The sequence below is a fragment of the Dendrobates tinctorius genome, unplaced genomic scaffold (genome assembly GCF_039654945.1).
Source record: "Dendrobates tinctorius isolate UK_male_01 unplaced genomic scaffold, ASM3965494v1 ptg000011l, whole genome shotgun sequence".
NCBI lineage: Eukaryota > Metazoa > Chordata > Amphibia > Anura > Dendrobatidae > Dendrobates > Dendrobates tinctorius.
In genome coordinates, this window is record NW_027361679.1 from 33,497,409 (window position 1) to 33,516,773 (window position 19,365).

At 44.2% G+C, this 19,365-nt stretch overlaps 1 protein-coding gene across 1 annotated transcript in view; it reads right to left on the reverse strand.

Moving 5' to 3' along the window:
- Positions 1-2,360: 2,360 nt before the first annotated feature.
- The window catches only part of MTHFD2L (methylenetetrahydrofolate dehydrogenase (NADP+ dependent) 2 like), a 265,099-nt gene continuing 248,094 nt past the window's right edge, over positions 2,361-19,365 (reverse strand). Inside the window, exons 7-8 of the mRNA XM_073587998.1 lie at positions 9,876-10,001; positions 2,361-2,473 (exon numbers count right to left, since the gene is read on the reverse strand). Of these exons, the coding sequence (XP_073444099.1) occupies positions 2,361-2,473; positions 9,876-10,001 (239 nt within the window). The remainder of the gene's footprint in view (positions 2,474-9,875; positions 10,002-19,365) is intronic.

Consider the following 19,365-nt stretch of genomic DNA (forward strand, 5'->3'; position numbering starts at 1 on the left):
ACCGAACCAGCCTGCACTTCTTGTTCCAGTCTGTACAATAGCTGGACCCTCCTGCATCTGCCTTGCCGTGCCAGTCTGTACATCACTTGGACCCGCCAACATTTGTTATGTCAATCTGTATATCAGTTGGACCTGTGCAAGTCTGTATATCAGTCACACCAATCCATACCTGCCAGTGCCAGCCTGTCCTTTATCAACAAGTCATTCCAGCTGCCAATCCTTTGAGGGTCAGTTGCTGTGCATCCGTGGTCTGTCATGGAGTAGCACATAGTGGGAATCGGGAATCAAGCCTAACCCCGCCATCAGAGGCTCTAGTGTAAAGTCAGGTACGCACTTAGTCACGCCCCTCCAGGCTCTCCTGGGACCAAAGCACAGTGGTTCCACCACTCCCGTTACATACCCGAGTTAATTTTTTCGAATGAAATGGAAAAATGTTTAAAACTTCTGATCTGCATTCTGTGTTCTATTGCGAATAAAATTCCTATAAAAGATTTCCAAATCATTGCATTCTTGTTTTCTTCACATTTCACACAGCCTCCAAACTTTTTTTAAATTGAGGTTGTAAATTGCACCTAGTTTTCAATGTATTTACAACAGACAATTGGCATAAATTCATTCATTCATTTTACTTTTGCAGCTATTATACCTTTCTTCCCTTCACAGTATATAATAAATCTAGAAAAGATCTTATCTCAGTGTATGGAAGAATTCACCTTACAAAATTAACACCTAAACTCTGCCTACTTGTCAATGACTGAGGCTTGCAACTAATCCTGAGCAGCCTATAGGCCACAGATTGAATTTACATCAACCTAGAGCAGAGATGCACAGAGTGTAAAATCTGAAACGTGTTTTGGTTCAGATCGTGTAGAATCATGCAGTTTTCTAAAGGATTTTGCCTATATTTCTCAGCTATGGTATATCTGAATGTTATAGTATCTGTAACTAACAAAATAGGTGGCTACATGCATATGTTACATTACCCTTCACAAATGTACCTAGGCTTCTACGAGGTCCCTTGTTGAATGGATGATTAGATGCTGCTTTTGCCTACAGATAGTGAGTCAAATGTATTGGGCTAACTACTGCTCATGTCGAGGGGTAAGTGGCTAACTCCTGCACATAGGGCCCACCGGGAGATTTATCTGTCCCTCTGTGGGCCAGTCCGAGCCTGTGAAGCTATAGTGCAACTCACGTTTTCATTAGTCACAGAGTGTGGACACATAATGTACGTATATGTGCTAAGAGTGGCTGTCATTTCCCACAAGGCCATTTGGACTGAAAACTAAGATAGTCTAGGAGAATATTAACTAGTGCATTCTGCTATAAAGCTTTATAGTCCTAGATGGAGTTATCATTATAGACTGATGCAATTATGAAACCCTGAACTGCTGAGAATAGCAGACGTACACTCAATGCCTTACAGTAGGGCTACATGTAGACCTTCCATAATGACTTTTTCTATAAACCTTTACAAGCAATTTCCAAGAGATTTCTAAATGATTTTTAGATCTATATTGTAAAAAAGAACTGTTGCTTTTTAAAATTGCCTAGAAATCCCAACATGTAGCCCATGAAATGAAAAATACACTAGTAACTAGGAGTGTGCACTTAGGCTGAGCTTGTCTTTGTGCCAAGTAATCCAACCCAAACAATTTATTATTTGTGCATATAGATTTCCCTTTTCAGGGCAGGGCAGTCCTTTCAAAAGAAGAATTAATGTCATATTAAATGACAAAAGCCCCCGTTACACATAGCGATATCGCTAGCAATATCACTATAACGTCACCGATTTTGTGACGTAGCAGCGATATTGCTAGCGATATCGCTATGTCTGATACTTACCTCTGACCGGCTCCCCGCTGATTATCGCTGGTCACGTGAGAACGTCCTGGACCATTACTCGTCGGGCGCTTCCTGCTGGGCTTCCTGTGGCGCCGACGAGCGACGCGTGGACGCGAGCTGGAGGACGTCAGGATCACCGCGTCTGACAGGTAAGTAGTGACCCCCGAACGCTGCTATGTCGCTGGTGAGATCTGCCTGTGTGGCAGCTCACTAGCGACCACTTAGCGATGCACCAGCGATCCATATCATTGTCGGGATCGCTGGTGCATCGCTAAGAGTAACGGTACCCTAAGAATGTAGCCATGTAGACATACTAATGCAATGTCGTCAAGGCCAATCATGGATGATACTATTGGATGATAAGGACATAATGATTTCCTATCAAGCATTCCATATTATGGCCCAAACGTGGTTATAGACACTTATTTGGAATCCTAATTTGCATGAGTGATGGAGTAAATGGCTTCTTGTACATGTGTATGTTTACATTTTAAGACCAAATGCTGGATTTCTAGTTAATAAATAAGTTTCTTGGCCGCCATTAGTGTGTTCTTCAGAAGCATTGCAACAGTCATTGGTCCCACACCTCCTGGAACTGGTGTAATATAGCCCGCCTTTTCTTTGACTTCTATAAAAGACAGAAAAATACCTGCAATTAATATCACTTATATTTCATTTTAGGCATGAGATCTGTACATTAATCTACTACATATTTTAGTTGCAGCCAAGTGAATCTAGAAAAATGCAAATCAATTTATTGATATAATTAAACTTAGTTTAAAAAAAATTACAGCCACATCATAGATTCTTTAATGTGCTTGTAACGAACTGACTTTGAAGATTTAATAAACGTTGAGTGAATAATGCTATAAAAAAATTAGTTATAAACAGAAAGGTATATATTCCAGCAGGGTCAATTTCTTCACAAAGTTTATATATTGCAAAAACTGGTTTAAAGGGGTTGTCCAGGTTTAGGACAAAAGTCTGAAGTCACTGTAGACCGCCAAATGGTGACAACTTGCGGTGCGCCCAATGTTACAATTCTCCGGTATTTCCAGTGCAAGCAGATGGTTATGAGACTGCATGTATGTGATTAGCATATTGGCCTTGACATGCTGACTATATTCATCCGACTTCTCTTAATTCTCTTCTATTGAGAGTAGCTGAACACATCTCACTGGCACATGAGAATACAAATGGAGCAGGAAATAGAGGTTTTGTGATTTTCACAACACGTGTAAGGGCCCCGTCACACACAGCGATCTCGCTGGCGAGATCGCTGATTTTGTGATGCCACAGTGATCTCGCCAGCGAGATCACTGTGTGTGATGGGGATCAGCGACCGGCCCCCCTGCCAGGTATTGCTGATCGGGTTGGATCGGCCTGGGCCGTTTTTCGATCGCTGGTCTCCCGCTGGCCAGCATGCATCGCTGCGTGTGGCAGCGAGAGACCAGCGATGCTGGACGCTGGTTTCTAATGTAAACATCAGGTATCCAGGAGCCGCACGGCTCTTAGATACCTGATGCTTACCTTGGAAACCAGCGTGTACGCCGGTTTCCAAGGTAAACAGCGGGTATCCAGGAGCCGCGGCCTGATCGCTGGAGGGTCTGTCTATGTGACAGCTCACCAGCGGTCAGACTAACGATGTCCCAGCGATCCCATCATGTCGGATCGTTGATGGGATCGCTGGGACATCGTTATGTGTAACGGGGCCTTAAGACTTGCAGTAATTAGCAATAAGGGTGTGATTTTTCCAAATGTATGAAAGTGACAAAGTAGAAATGGTTAAATAATCAAATTTATGTCTGCTCATAACCAATGCTGAAGCATTTTTTCCTGGCCGAGACTAAAAAATATGCCAAATTTACCTAATGCAACCAGTCAGATTCCCTTACTGTCCCTAACCACTAATGTAGCGGTATTCATAAGGATTTCTGCAATCTGTTAAATGACATTTTTACCAGGCTATTGCTAAGTCATCTGAAGACAACATAATGTAGGAAAATAGACCCTGATTCCAGCGATGTATCACTTAATTTACTGGGTGCAGCAGTTGTGACACAATCAGAGTTTTCAGATGTAGCATGTAGCAGAGCTCTCTGATGCCTAACCCTGCCCACACCAGGCTCTCTGTGTACATTGTCTATTGACAGGAAGCTGAGGAGGGGGCGTGGTTGGACTAGGGCTCACGTGCACTGTAGTCCAGGAAGTGATAATCTCCTGGTGATAAAGCATTTATTGTAGGGAAACAACAGCACACAGACTCATTAATGACAAATCGCTGAAATCTTTGTTTCAGCCCCTATCTCCCGCTATTTTCAGATTACATAGCAAAAAAAAGGCTGACAGATTCCCTTTAATGTGTTTTCTATATTTACTAACAGTGCAATGTTTGAAGAATGAAGTGTAAGTGCAGCATTACATTTGCAAATGAGGCAGGACTGGTCTCATGGGATGTCTCTTCCCCTGGACTAGTCCTGAGTCAGATCTTCTAATCCCACCTAATCAGACCTCCATGGTAGGGCAGAATGTTGACTGCACATCATGTAGACTTGTAGGGAAGGTGACCTGACGGACGGACGGACTAGTCAGAGTGAAGAAAGATAGGTTTGCACAGTGTAGGTAGGAGTCAGTGATTACAGTGGGGAAACAACTAGGAAAGTGTAGTGGACGTGCAGTACCTTGGGATGACCATTAGATGGCAGGGTGGAGTGTGAGCGAAGGACTTTACAGCAGCTTAGGGCTTTAGAAACCGTTGGTCATGGGGGGCGAGGTGACAGTTGGAGTGACAGTTTCAAGGAACCGGGTGAGCTATAAATTCTGAGGGAGGGTTCCAGAAGATTCCAGTCCCCAGGGGGAGCTCATGTGACAGGAGGACTACGACAGTCTGTGCACTCTGAGGAGAATCCAGACCAGGGGGACTGAGGAGAGAGGACGTCAGGGGGGTGGTCCTGACAGGAAAGGACCGCAGTTGAGACGAGGTACTGGGAGTAAGACACCGTATGTGACACGACGACTGAGCAGTAGAAGCGCTGTTGGTTAATGGGCCTAAGGCGGCCACAGTGACGGAACTGTCAGGAGCGTCGACAGTAAAGGAGGGGACGGTGTGTGCAGACACGTCTCCAGTGTACGGTGTGAGAAGCGGCTCTGGAAACGGAGGGCCGTGAGGTGTGCCGTCAGTCGGAAGGCAAGTGAAGAAATAAACTTGGACCTGTTGCACCCAGAATCTGCCTCCATCGTGTCTCTGTTGTCATCTCTGCGCGGTATAAAAGTAGGACCACCCCCCCCAGCTCGGCACCCCACCACCGACGCTACATTTGGCGTAGTCGGCAGGATAGACGCCGCTAATACATCATCTTCTGCGGCAGGCCTGCCTCAAAGACTGGAAAAGGACTTGGACTACTCTTTGGATTACAATTACCTGTGGATTACAAATGACCTACCTGTGGAATACAAATGGGAAGCGCTGTGGCGGATCTGTGTGGCCAGCAGAGGAACCGGGGCGGTACCAGGTACTGTGCAGTATGGCAGTGTTGCTTCAGCGCAGAGGAGAGGTCCGGGTGTTTGCAGTCATGTTGAATGGACTGGGACCCCCTCCAACGTATCCCAAAAGGAAGCAGTATGTGCCTGGAGATCGACGCTTCCATATATTGGACCCTGACAGGAGGGTGGAGAGGCCTGCCGACACCTCACCTCACAGAGGGAGTGGCACAGAAGAAAAACTTGGCTGCGGCTGTCTGATGCCATTTGAGTGCTGCCCAACGGATGGTATGAGACTCTGCAGGTGTCGGGGCATCGGCCGCGTAGAGTGGCACTGGCGGCAGGGGATGGAGCTGTGCCAGAAGTCGCCCTCAGAGCCACGGGAGAGCAGTGGGATGCTGAGCTGGGGAGCGGAGCCTGAGCGGAGTCAGCGAGAACGGCCGCCACCAATACCAGCAGAGGACTTCTCAGCGGAGCCCCCGAGTTTGGGGGAAAGACCCGCGGGACAGTGGAGCGAGGGACGGAGGCTGCGGGTGAAGCCGCGTATTGATGTGATGGAGGCCGCAGCGCCGGGGAAGGTGAGAGTACCCCCGGCACCACCAGTGCCTCCGCCAGCGGCCCTCATCATTCCGCCGCAGCACGCTGCCCCCTGCGCACCGGAAGGCCTGGGTACATCGGGCCCAGTGGTGTATGCAGAGTTGTGCGAGGCCCCTGCTCAAGACCCTGAGGTACCCCGCCTGGAGCCGCCAGTGCGGAAGTCATCCAAAGAAGACGCTGCTGCGTTCCCCCTGCTGATAGCAGCTGCGTCGTTGGAACCGGCCGTTACTCCGGCTCCATTGGAAGTAGTGGATGCGGCCTGTCCTGAGGCCGCGGTTATGCCGCTGCTGAAGTCGACTGCGGCCGACTTAGTGGGCCTTGTGATTCCAGCCTCCAAGGACCCGGTTGTCCCCATTTGCCACCTGGCCCCAGCGGCTGTTGAGCCGCAGGAATCATCGGCCGCCTCTGATCCACGTCCTTCCTCGGTTAAGTCCCGCCCACCGGACTCCAGGGCTCATGCCGGACCCTCTGTTTGGGTCGCAGGAGTTATAGAGAAGAAGAGGGCCAGGGGGCAGGAAGTCTGGAACCTGCTCCATGAGAGGGGAGAGGCTGGCATGGCGGCTGCACGACCCCCGGGACGGCTCGTTTTTACTATCTTGCAGAAAGGGACACTTCTTGCATCCTGGGAGCTCCACGGTTGTGGGGTCCCATACTACTGACCACCGAAAGGAGGATTGAACTGTCAGGAGTTCGTTGCACCGTTGTGCAGGTCAAAAGGACAGTTCGCGGTCAGCTTTTAAAAAAAAAAAAGAAATGTTTATCTGTGATTTTTATGTCTGTTTTTCTATGTTCCTCTTACAGGATAGTTTGTGTTTACTTGTTAGACTGACAGAGCGGGGATACTTAGAAGAGAGGGAGTGTCCATGTCCAAGGAAGGGGGGAGAAAGAAGACATGCAATGTTATGTTGTTATATGTTGGTTTTAAAATGAGCAAAAGAAAACGGAAAAAAAAAAAAATTATAAAAAAATGGGGTACTTGTGCTATTATAAAGTTGTATGATGTATAATATGCAAAGTAAAATGCAACAGGTTCGGGTAAGGGAAGGTCTGCGGGACCAAAGGAAAGTGTGAGATCCGGTAGGGATCTAAGAGTTGAGGAGGTCTGGGAGACCGGGACGCCGACCATGACATGTAATTGAAAGAAGGAAAATGAGTTGGAAGACGTGAGAAAGACAGCCGTCCTAGGTCAGGTCCCCAACACCACGGACACCCCTGAAGAAGGAAAGGCGGGCGCCGGCAATGATCTGGTAGGTGAGTGGCCTCGATCATGGCGTACCGGATAGTGAAAGGTAACAGTAGGGGAGAGTAGGGGAAAGATACACGCCGTAGAGAGAATACGGGTGTACCTTGCCCAATTTGAAAGACGTTGTCATGTGGCGTGCGCGGTGGTGAGTAGCAGTAGGCTGCTCAGAGCATAGTGCTCCCAGTATGGTTCGGCCCCGCAGATAGTGGGTTTGGCTCAACTTCTGGTCCGACAACAGAATGTAGGTGTAGATTCAGAACGACGAAGGCAGGGATGACGATTGTCGAGGACGACAATGGACAAAGGAAGGTGGAGTGTAGGGAAGGTGACCTGACGGACGGACGGACTAGTCAGAGTGAAGAAAGATAGGTTTGCACAGTGTAGGTAGGAGTCAGTGATTACAGTGGGGAAACAACTAGGAAAGTGTAGTGGACATGCAGTACCTTGGGATGACCATTAGATGGCAGGGTGGAGTGTGAGCGAAGGACTTTACAGCAGCTTAGGGCTTTAGAAACCGTTGGTCATGGGGGGCGAGGTGACAGTTGGAGTGACAGTTTCAAGGAACCGGGTGAGCTATAAATTCTGAGGGAGGGTTCCAGAAGATTCCAGTCCCCAGGGGGAGCTCAAGTGACAGGAGGACTACGACAGTCTGTGCACTCTGAGGAGAATCCAGACCAGGGGGACTGAGGAGAGAGGACGTCAGGGGGGTGGTCCTGACAGGAAAGGACCGCAGTTGAGACGAGGTACTGGGTGTAAGACACCGTATGTGACACGACGACTGAGCAGTAGAAGCGCTGTTGGTTAATGGGCCTAAGGCGGCCACAGTGACGGAACTGTCAGGAGCGTCGACAGTAAAGGAGGGGACGGTGTGTGCAGACACGTCTCCAGTGTACGGTGTGAGAAGCGGCTCTGGAAACGGAGGGCCGTGAGGTGTGCCGTCAGTCGGACGGCAAGTGAAGAAATAAACTTGGACCTGTTGCACCCAGAATCTGCCTCCATCGTGTCTCTGTTGTCATCTCTGCGCGGTATAAAAGTAGGACCACCCCCCCCAGCTCGGCACCCCACCACCGACACTACAGACTGTCAATCACAACCAGGGAAGGGGATTAGAATATCCCAGGCAGCAATATTCTGAGGGAGGAGGCACATTGTTAAACTGGTCCTGCCTCATTTGCCTGAATTCTAAGTTAATTGTAAAATTATTTAAAACAAATAATTACAATAACGTAAAAATATTCAGGGCCCAATTCATTAAGACTAGCGTTTTGCACACTAGTCTTAAAGAAGGCAGTGCTGGAGTAAGATGCGCCTACTTCATTAAGAGGTACATGACACTTAGTGAATTAGGCGTATCTTGCAGCTTCCATGCACCTCACCAGAAATGCTACTCCAGCCAGACTAAATTGGTGTAGCTTTTGATAAATTTGTGGCCACTCATCACACACGAATAGCTGCGCCCACTTTGATTAAACTGGGCAGGACTGGAGTAAAAATGCCAAAAGTTGAAAAAAAAAACATTTCAAGATGTTTTACACAAGATGTCTGGCATAGACCCCTTGATGGATCACTTCTCTTTTAAATCAATCACTTTATTTATTGCACTTACTAGGATTACATAGCCCTAGAGCTGAGAATTGGCAGATGCAATCCAATTATTGAATAAAGGATAATTTAGATGGAATCTATCAGCAAGTTTTACTATTTAATCTGAACGCAGCATGATGTAGGGGTAGAGACCCTGATTCCAGGGATATCACACTTGATCAGTAGCTTGCTATAGTTTTAATAATCTCCTGCTGATAAAACAGTGATTGTATCACTGCTGGACTAGGTGTTGTGTGCCAGGCAGTCCAGAAAAGCCTTGTAGCCCCACCCCCACCACCGTTTGGCAGTTTCCTGTAAAGTATACACAGAGAGCTGCCATTCAAAGATGTAAGCGGGGCTATAGACAGCTCAGAAATCAGTGGTGTGCGCGGGGTTATTCAAGGCTCATCATTCTGACCACTGCTACATCTACAAGACAGAAAACAGGGATTCTATCACAACTGCACCAAGCAGTCTAGTGACATATCACTGCAATCAAAGTCTCTGCCCCTATATCATCCTGCTCTCAGATTCCTTAAGTAAAACCTGCTGACAGATTCCCCTTAAGTAACTAGACACATTGCTCTTCTGAAAGCTCACCCAAGCATAGTAACATTTTTTTATGCAGCTTATTATTGATTTATCTGTAGATCCGGATGAACCATAAACCTTTAATTACCAGTCACCACTCGTTGCCTAATCTTGTACCTCTTTTGGCAAAGTCAACACTATTATGTGTAGGTTGCAGGTTATTTTTGTAATGTAAGATTTGACTATTATGTATTTGTACACTTGAGTGAGGGTGTTTGAAACTGGTTCAAGAGGGTGAATTTGCCATATAGCGGGCAACGGCTGGTTGGAATAACAAATTCTTTGGACTTCACTCCCTACATGCCACTGTCGTTTACTGAAAGCATCACTTATGTCGTTAGATGCGTGAGTGGAGATTGCTGTGTTGTTAATGATCTCCCCACACAAAATAATAAGGATATAGCTTTTGGAAGAAGAGCAAGAAAACACTAAAGTGCAAAAACAAAAAAATGAGGAGGAAAGGGTTAAGCAGCTAATTTGACTGTTATGGCTATATTATCATATATATGAACATTTGACAATAAAAATGGACTACCTTCAAAATCCACATCTCCAACTAATACTGTTTTTCCAGTAACTGGATCTTGCACGTAGTTGATGCCAACATCTATTACAGCAGCTCCATCTTTTACCATGTCTGCCGTGATCAGCTTTGGAATACCTGCAAACAATTTACTTAGTTTGAGAACACAGAAGTTAATAGATCTATTGATATAAAAAGACACATATCCTGAGAATACCACACCGCAGAAGGGATACAGTTGTGGCCAAAAGTATTGACACCCCTGCAATTCTGTCAGATAATACTCAGTTTCTTCCTGAAAATGATTGCAAACACAAATTCTTTGATATTATTATCTTCATTTAATTTGTCTTAAATGAAAAAACACAAAAGAGAATGAAGCAAAAAGCAAAACATTGATCATTTCACACAAAACTCCAAAAAATGGGCCAGACAAAAGTATTGGCACCCTCAGCCTAATACTTGGTTGCACAACCTTTAGCCAAAATAACTGAGACCAACCCCTTCCGGTAACCATCAATGAGTTTCTTACAATGCTCTGCTGGAATTTTAGACCATTCTTCTTTGGCAAACTGCTCCTGGTCCCTGATATTAGAAGGGTGCCTTCTCCAAACTGCCATTTTTAGATCTCTCCTCAGGTGTTCTATGGGATTCAGGTCTGGACTCATTGCTGGCCACCTTAGAAGTCTCCAGTGCTTTCTCTCAAACCATTTTCTAGTGCTTTTTGAAGTGTGTTTTGGGTCATTGTCCTGCTGGAAGACCCATGACCTCTGAGGAGACCCAGCTTTCTCACACTGGGCCCTACATTATGCTGCAAAATTTGTTGGTAGTCTTCAGACTTCATAATGCCATGCACACGGTCAAGCAGTCCAGTGCCAGAGGCAGCAAAGCAACCCCAAAACATCAGGGAACCTCCGCCATGTTTGACTGTAGGGACCGTGTTCTTTTCTTTGAATGCCTCTTTTTTTCTCCTGTAAACTCTATGTTGATGCCTTTGCCCAAAAAGCTCTACTTTTGTCTCATCTGACCAGAGAACATTCTTCCAAAACATTTTAGGCTTTTTCAGGTAAGTTTTGGCAAACTCCAGCCAGGCTTTTTTATGTCTCGGGGTAAGAAGTGGGGTCTTCCTGGGTCTCCTACCATACAGTCCCTTTTCATTCAGACGCCGACAGATAGTACGGGTTGACACTGTTGTACCCTCGGACTGCAGGACAGCTTGAACTTGTTTGGATGTTAGTCGAGGTTCTTTATCCAACATCTGCACAATCTGGCGTTGAAATCTCTTGTCAATTTTTCTTTTCCGTCCATATCTAGGGAGGTTAGCCACAGTGCCATGGGCTTTAAACTTCTTGATGACACTGCGCACGGTAGACACAGGAACATTCTGGTCTTTGGAGATGGACTTGTAGCCTTGAGATTGCTCATGCTTCCTCACAATTTGGTTTCTCAAGTCCTCAGACAGTTCTTTGGTCTTCTTTCTTTTCTCCATGCTCAATGTGGTACACACAAGGACACAGGACAGAGGTTGAGTCAACTTTAATCCATGTCAACTGGCTGCAAGTGTGCTTTAGTTATTGCCAACACCTGTTAGGTGCCACAGGTAAGTTACAGGTGCTGTTAATTACACAAATTAGAGAAGCATCACATGATTTTTCAAACAGTGCCAATACTTTTGACCACCCTCTTTTTTATGTTTGGTGTGGAATTATATCCAATTTGGCTTTAGGACAATTCTTTTTGTGTTTTTTCATTTGAGGCAAATTAAATGAAGATAATAATACCAAAGAAGTTGTGTTTGCAATAATTTTCAGGAAGAAACTGAGTATTATCTGACCGAATTGCAGGGGTGTCAATACTTTTGGCCACGACTGTATTTCCCATTGGACCCTGTAGGACAGATTAAAGGGGTTCTTCACTATACTGTTATTTTTAAAGATGTGTTAGGGGACAGTTTTCTAAATGGCGTATGCGGACAAGAAATCTGACATATTTGACAATGTTTCTTAGCCAAGACAGAGGCTTAAAAAGTGTCTAAACCACATACCAAATATGACACATGCAATTTTTGTGACTTTTTGGAGAAATTTTTGTCAAAATTGTTGTGCATTTTAACTAGTAAGTTTTCCCCTCTCTATAGATGAATCTTGAGAAGCCTTAAAAGTTTTCTGCCATCATCCTCCTGTCTTTCAGCTGCCATAACTGGGGTCCTGGGTTCAAATCCCACCAAGGACAACATCTGCAAGGAGTTTGTATGTTCTCCCCGTGTTTGTGTGGGTTTCCTCCGGGTTCTCCGGTTTCCTCCCACTTTCCAAAGACATACTAATAGGGAATCTACAGTAGATTGTGAGCCCCATCGGGGACAGTGCCAGTAATGTCTGTAAAGCACTGAGGAATTAATGGCGGTATATAAATGAGTAAAATAAAAAAAAAAAAACTAGAGGAAATTCTGCATTAATATAAGGTGTAATACTATAGAGCGACTTTTGCATTAATATGAGATGTAACACTATAGACCTGGAATGTCAAACTCAAATGCACAGAGGGTCAAAACTAAAAGCTTGGACAAAGTCTAAGTCAAAGAAATAGTCTAACCTTAACATTTCTTTAAAAAAAAGTGTCTACAATTGAGGAAGTTTTTCCTTATCAAATATAGCAATGAACCTTTTCGCATGGAAACAAATTTAAAAGGGTTTGAACCACGAACAAAGTACATTTTAATTAATAGATCTTAGAATAAAATATTGGAATAATATGTTCTGTAAGAGCAGTAAAACACATATGGCCCAATAGCTTAAGTTAAATATGTAACAACAAATGATAAAATAAACCTTGAATAATACATATAGTAATACATATAGTAAAGTATGATACCAACAAAGTGCCCCCCGCAGTATGATACCCCACCACAGTGAATTCCTCCACATGCATGGTATGATGACCTTACTGTACCCCCAGCAAAATATGATGACCCCATCGCAGTGTGATTCCCCAACTGTAATCCCCACACAACCCTCCAAACATTATAATGGACCCCACATAGCCAAGTAAACTCACCCTGCATTCCATATTTGTCCCACTGGCCAGAGTTTGACATGTGTTATAGAGTCGTATTATTACATTAATTTAAGATGTGACATGTGATTATAAAGCACACACAACAATACCTAAAAACCTAACATAATAATGCCTAAAAAGGGGAACAAAATTAAATGAAGGAAAGATATTCATCTTTATTATATGTTATTATACACAAAAACCTCAGTGACATCCTTAGTGTCACAGTAAGGGAGATAAAATGTGCTCCCTCTAGAAGAAGAAACACCCACTCCAAAAATTATGCATTGAAGAGAAGAACGGAGTAACCAGGTGAATGAAGTAAAAACATTTTTCAATCTTTATTCAAATAGGTAGAAAAACATAGTATCAAAAACATGGTTAATAACATGACAACACTTGCACTTGCTATTTATATATTTATTTACACACCGCATGTATCCTTGGGTATATAAGGTATTTGGGCAGTGGGTGTTGCCCTGGGTTTAGCTGTGTCTACCCTGTGGTGTTGTCATGTTATTAACCATGTTTTTGATACTATGTTTTTCTACCAATTTGAATAAAGATTGAAAAATGTTTTTACTTCATTCACCTGGTTACTCCGTTCTTCTCTTGCATGCACATCTTTATTATATGGTAGTTAAAAAAAATCCAATATAAACTAAAACCTTTTTTTATATACCAAACTTTAAAACCAGACTCTGATAACAGCCCAGCCATAAGATCAGATCTAACCACCACCACCACAACCAAGAAAGAGTCATGCCAGGGACTCGTACAGTTTGTAAGTGCCATCCTACTCACTATGTGCACTGCTCTGCTCCTCCCAGTGTCAGACTATCTCGCTGAGCTGCCTCGTGCAACACTTGCAGCCATGCTACATCCTCCTGTTACTGGAAAGTCTTCACTCAGCTATAGGCATGGCCAGACTCTGCAGGAATTTATAACTATTGTGTTCTGCAGAGTTTTGCTTCTCTGGCCTATCCCTTGCCAGAAGTGGATATAATAGGTAGCTCCTCCCTCCACACCTGGCCTGAACTTAGTTCCTAGCTGCAGTTTGTCACTAGATGCCTGTCAAGGAGCATTATTGTTTGACTCTCCTGTTAGCGACCTTGCTTCTTTATTCATTCAGTCTGTTCTCTCCACTCTTAACCCCGGCTTTGTATTTTAAACCTGTGCTGCCCGCCACCATCTGTGCTTCATTTTAATGCATCTGACCTGCAGGTCAGGGTATTGTTATGGAGTGGCACCTGGTGACTACCCTAACGGACCAAGCCTATCCTCACCATCAGAGGCTCTAGTGAATACCAGGTAGTCGTTTAGTTATGGTTCTCCAGGTTAAGCCCGGCCAGTGGCGCAGTAAGTCCACACCCACCATCATCACACAAAACATTAAACAGTCCACTCACTTTCCACTATCAAATTAAACCACATAATAAAAAAAGTCTTCCTTTGGTATACTTATACAGTGGCATGTAAACGTTTCGACACTCCTGGTCAAAATTTCTGTTGTTGTGAACAGTTAAGCAAGTTGAAGACTAAATGATCTCTAAAGGGCCTAAAGTTAAAGATGACACATTTCTTTAGTATTTTAGGCAAAAAAAATAAATATTTTCATTTTTTACATTTTAAAAATTACAAAAAGGAAAATGTGCTAATGCAAAAGTTTGGGTACTGTAGGGATTCGCTCTGGTAGGCAATGGCAGGGTAGCAGTAACAAGGCAACACACAGGCATAAAGTCCAGTTTCAGTGGTTTTAATGTCACTTAGTAACCAGCTGGTTAACAGAACATAAGGAAAAAGCCATACACATACTCCAGCTTGGAGAACCACTGGTCCCAGACTCACCCCTTGCACAGGACAGGCTTAACTAAGCAGCTGTCAGGTCCTGCGGCATCCGCCAGGTGCCATTCCCGGGGTTCTTCCGAGTCTTGCTGCTATAGTCCTGCAGCATGCGAATCCTGTATACAAGTTTCAGGCTGAGTCAGCCAAGTTCCTGTAGCTTCCAGAAACACACTCTCCTTGTGGCAATTACCAACCTCCATTACATAGGGCCCAACCCCTCCCACCAGTGAGATAGACATCACATGGGCTGATTACGTGACCCTGACATCATCGCAGGTCCTGTCTTTAGGGAAAAACCCGGCCAAACATTAATCTGCTGGGAGAAACATATCTCCCATCCAGTAAAACACCCTTTACTGTACCACATACATCCCCCCTATGTTCAACCCTAAGGGGGTGGACCCATGACATACAGTGAACTCTGGACAGGGCATCTCCATTCCCCTATAGTCTGCCTGCGTGATGTTCCACTGAAAACTTAAAATTTTGCAGGGACAGGAACCACCTGGTGACTCGGGCATTCCGCTCCTTAGCTTGACTCATCCACGTAAGAGGGGAATGATCTGTCACCAACCGAAATGTTCTCCCCAGCAAATAGTAGCGCAAAGACTCTAGTGCCCACTTGATGGCCAGGCACTCTCTCTCCACAATACTGTATCGGGTTTCAGCTGGGGTAAGCTTCCGGCTCAGGAAACTAACGGGATGCTCTTCCCCGTTAACTTCCTGAGACAGCACGGCACCGAGCCCTATCTCAGAGGCATCAGTCTGCACAACAAACTCTTTTTTGAAATTTAGAGTGATCAGGATTGGAGTACCGCACAGTGCCCATTTTAACTTTGTAAAGGCCTCCTCTAACTGATCATTCCAATCGACCATCACAGATTTTTTTCCTTTTAAGCAATCTGTTAAAGGCGCGGACAGGGTTGCAAAGTTGGGAATGAACCGCCTATAATATCCCACCAAACCTAAAAAGGCTTTTACCTGTCTTGCTGTGAGGTGACGGGACCAGTTCTGGATTGCCTCTACTTTGTTTACTTGGGGCTTGAGAACTCCTCTCCCAATGACATAACCCAAGTACCGGGCTTCTTCCAACCCTATGGAACACTTCTTTGGGTTGGCAGTTAGCCCTGCTTGTCACAGAGAGTCTATCACTGCCTGTACTTTTGCTAAGTGGCTTTCCCAGTCGGTGCTGTACACAATGATATCGTCTAGATAGGCTGAGGCATAGCGGCGATGGGGACGGAGCACAATATCCATTAACCGCTGTAACGTTTCTGGAGTGCCATGCAACCCAAAGGGTTTTCCTTCGCCGCCTCTGTTAGGGGTACCTGCCAATAACCTTTTGTGAGGTCCAGAGTTGTAAAATACCGTGCTTGCCCAAAGCGCTCTATCAACTCGTCAACCTGGGGCATGGGGTAGGCGTCAAACTTTGAAATGTCATTGAGTTTTCTAAAATCATTACAGAATCTTAGAGACCCATCAGGCATGGGTATTAGGACTATTGGGCTGGCCCACTCACTTTGAGACTCTTTGATGACCCCTAACTGTAGCATACCTTTTACCTCTCCCGAGATGGCTTGTCGCTGGGCCTCAGGCACCTGATAAGGCTTTAGTCGGACTTTGGCCTGTGGCTCTGTGACAATGTCATGTTGGATTAGGGAGGTGCGTCCAGGGAGCTCCAAAAAAGCATCTGTATTTCGGCTAATGAACTCCCGGACCTCCTGAACCTGTCTAGGAGACAAAGCATCAGCAATTTTGACACCGGGTTGGGCTTCTCCTGCCTCGCCCCGAGGTAATGGAGCCTTTTCCATCTGAAACGCTGGCAGCGGACTATCCCCATCAAGGTGCTCTCTATCTTTCCAGGGTTTAAGCAAATTAATATGGTAAACCTGCTTTCTCCATCCTGGCTGGTGTACTTTGTAGTCTACTGGCCCCACCTTCTCCATGATCTCGTAGGGTCCCTGCCACCTTGCGAGAAATTTGCTATCTACGGTAGGCACAAGCACTAACACCCGATCCCCAGGGCTAAAGGTTCTTACCCGAGCCTCCCGGTTATAGACCCGACTCTGTGACCGTTGTGCTGCCTGATGGCCAGGCACTCTCTCTCCACAATACTGTATCTCCCATCGAGTAAAACACCCTTTACTGTACCACAGCACCCTGCATGGTTAGTACCTAATAGCACCTCCTTTTGAAAGTATCACAGCTTGTAAATGCTTTCTTGTAGTCAGCCATCTTCTTTTGAACATTAGCTTTTTTACAGATGGTATTATACAGTATTTGCAACAAGAATTTGTTGAAATTTCATTGAATCCATTCTTCCCTCTACCCATAAAATGTTCCCTGGCTACAGCACAGCCCCAAAGCATGATTGATCCACCTCCATGCTTAATGGTTGGCGAGATGTTCTTTTCCTGAAATTCTGTGCTCTTTTTTCTCCACGCATACCTTTAATCATTGTGGTCTAGAGTTCTATTTTAACTTCATCGGTCCACATGCATTCCAAAATGCATCAGGCTTGTTTAGATGTTCTTTTGCATACTTCTGAAGCCGAATTTTAAGGGGAAGATGCAGGAGAGGTTTCTTCTGATGACTCTTCCATGAAGGCCACATTTGTGCAGGTGTCTCTGAACAGTAGAACAATGTATTACAACTCCAGAGTCTCCTACATCTTTCTGAAGGTCTTTTGTGTTGGTTCTGATTTTCCTCTCTAGCAGCTCTCACTGAAATTTTGCTTTATCTACCAGACCTTATCTTGACCTCCACTGTTCCTGTTAACTGCCATTTTTTAATTATATTTCATACTGAGAAAAGGGCAAATTGGAAAACGCATTGCTATCTTCTTATAGCTTTCTTCTGATTTGTAGGCCTCTACCATTTTCATAGTGCTAGACAGCTGCTTAGAAGAACCCATGGCTGTTGTTTTTTTGGCACAAGGTTAGAGGCGGCATGTGCTCTATAAAGCTGGGAAATTTGCATCACCTGGCCTTTTCTAACAATGATAGTGAATAAGACATAACCCTAACAGGCTAATTAAGGTCTGAAACCTTGGTCAAAGTTATCCGAGCACACTAATCTGCAAGGGTGTCCAAACTTTTGCATCAGCCCATTTCCTTTTTGCAGGAAGGAAATGTGTCATCTTTATCTTTAGGCTTTTTAGAGATCATTGCATCTTAAACTTGCTTAACTGTTCACAATAACGGTAATTTTGACCAGGGGTGGCCAAACCTTTACATGCCACTGTAATCCCATGCCAATCCCTTCTAATGGTTCGAGATTCAAATATTGTACTTATCATTGGGGCGAAAACTTGAAACATCTGCATTTCCAAAACACCTATGTATACTAAAATATTTGATAAAATAGGGCATAACTGAGACTAGTGCCACAAAATCAGTGTTTTATTGGAAAAAGTTTCAAGCAATATTGTGACTATAGCAAAAATCTGCAAGGTGGCTAGCAACATTTTTTATTATAACGAATCAAGACAAGTATGGGTCGTAGTAATTCTTTAAGGTAATCCCTGCATCTTGAACTACTCGATCATTGGCACTGTTTGCGCCTCATTTGGTGTATCCTTATGGCACTGAGTTATAGAGGTTTTCTGACTATAGAAATATCTTTCTTCATTCATATGATATAGAGAAATAAAGAAATATGGTAGAGTCCAAGAGAAGCCTATGGTCACCATACTACAACTCTTAACAATTTTGAGGTTGCATGGGGCTATAATACACTCATGTGTATGAGTTTTGTGTAGCTAAATGCAAAATCCATTACAATTTTGCAGCGCTCAGAGGTAGTACAAGTTTTCTCTTTCCCTGTAATTATTTAAGGTGTGGAAAGAACTAGGAGTGTATATTACCTTCGAAAACGCTGCAGTAAAATAAACTAGTTTGTGATGTAATTCATATTATAAATAAGACTAAAAAACAAAATAAAAATATTAACCATGATGTAAGCTTCTTTATCTATATCAAAGAGCTACAGTTTTTCACAAAAGTGAGTACACCCCTCACATATTTGTAAATATTTTATTATATCTTTTCATGGGACAACACTGAAGATCGGATGCTTTGATACAATATAAAGTAGTCCGTGTACAGCTTGTATAACAGTGTAAATTTGGTGCGCCCTCTAAATAACTCAGCACACAGCCATTAATGTGTACACCGCTATCAACAAAAGTAAATACAACCCTAATTGAAAATGGCCTACATTTTGTCAAAATTTTGGAAATTGTTCGAAATATTTTTCAAATGGATTGTACTTACTTATGGTGAGCACTGTATAAATACATACATTATCAGTAGAGGAACAACTTCAATTTTGTCTTGTAATTGTTTCGCGTTTGATCCTTAAATACTTATACCCTCATACATATTATAAGTAGCACCAATGGATAAAAAGCACCTTTGGTTTCACTAGGAAACCTACATATCAAGTTCATCTGACTTACTGCTTGGGCAGATCCTGGGAACATCTTACTAAATGTCTTTAAAGATCTCTACGAGCCAAAAGCTTGTTCCAGTAAATTAACCTATAAGATGTGGCAAACCTATTGAGCTAGGACATTACATACAAACGGTAGTAATTGGCTTAC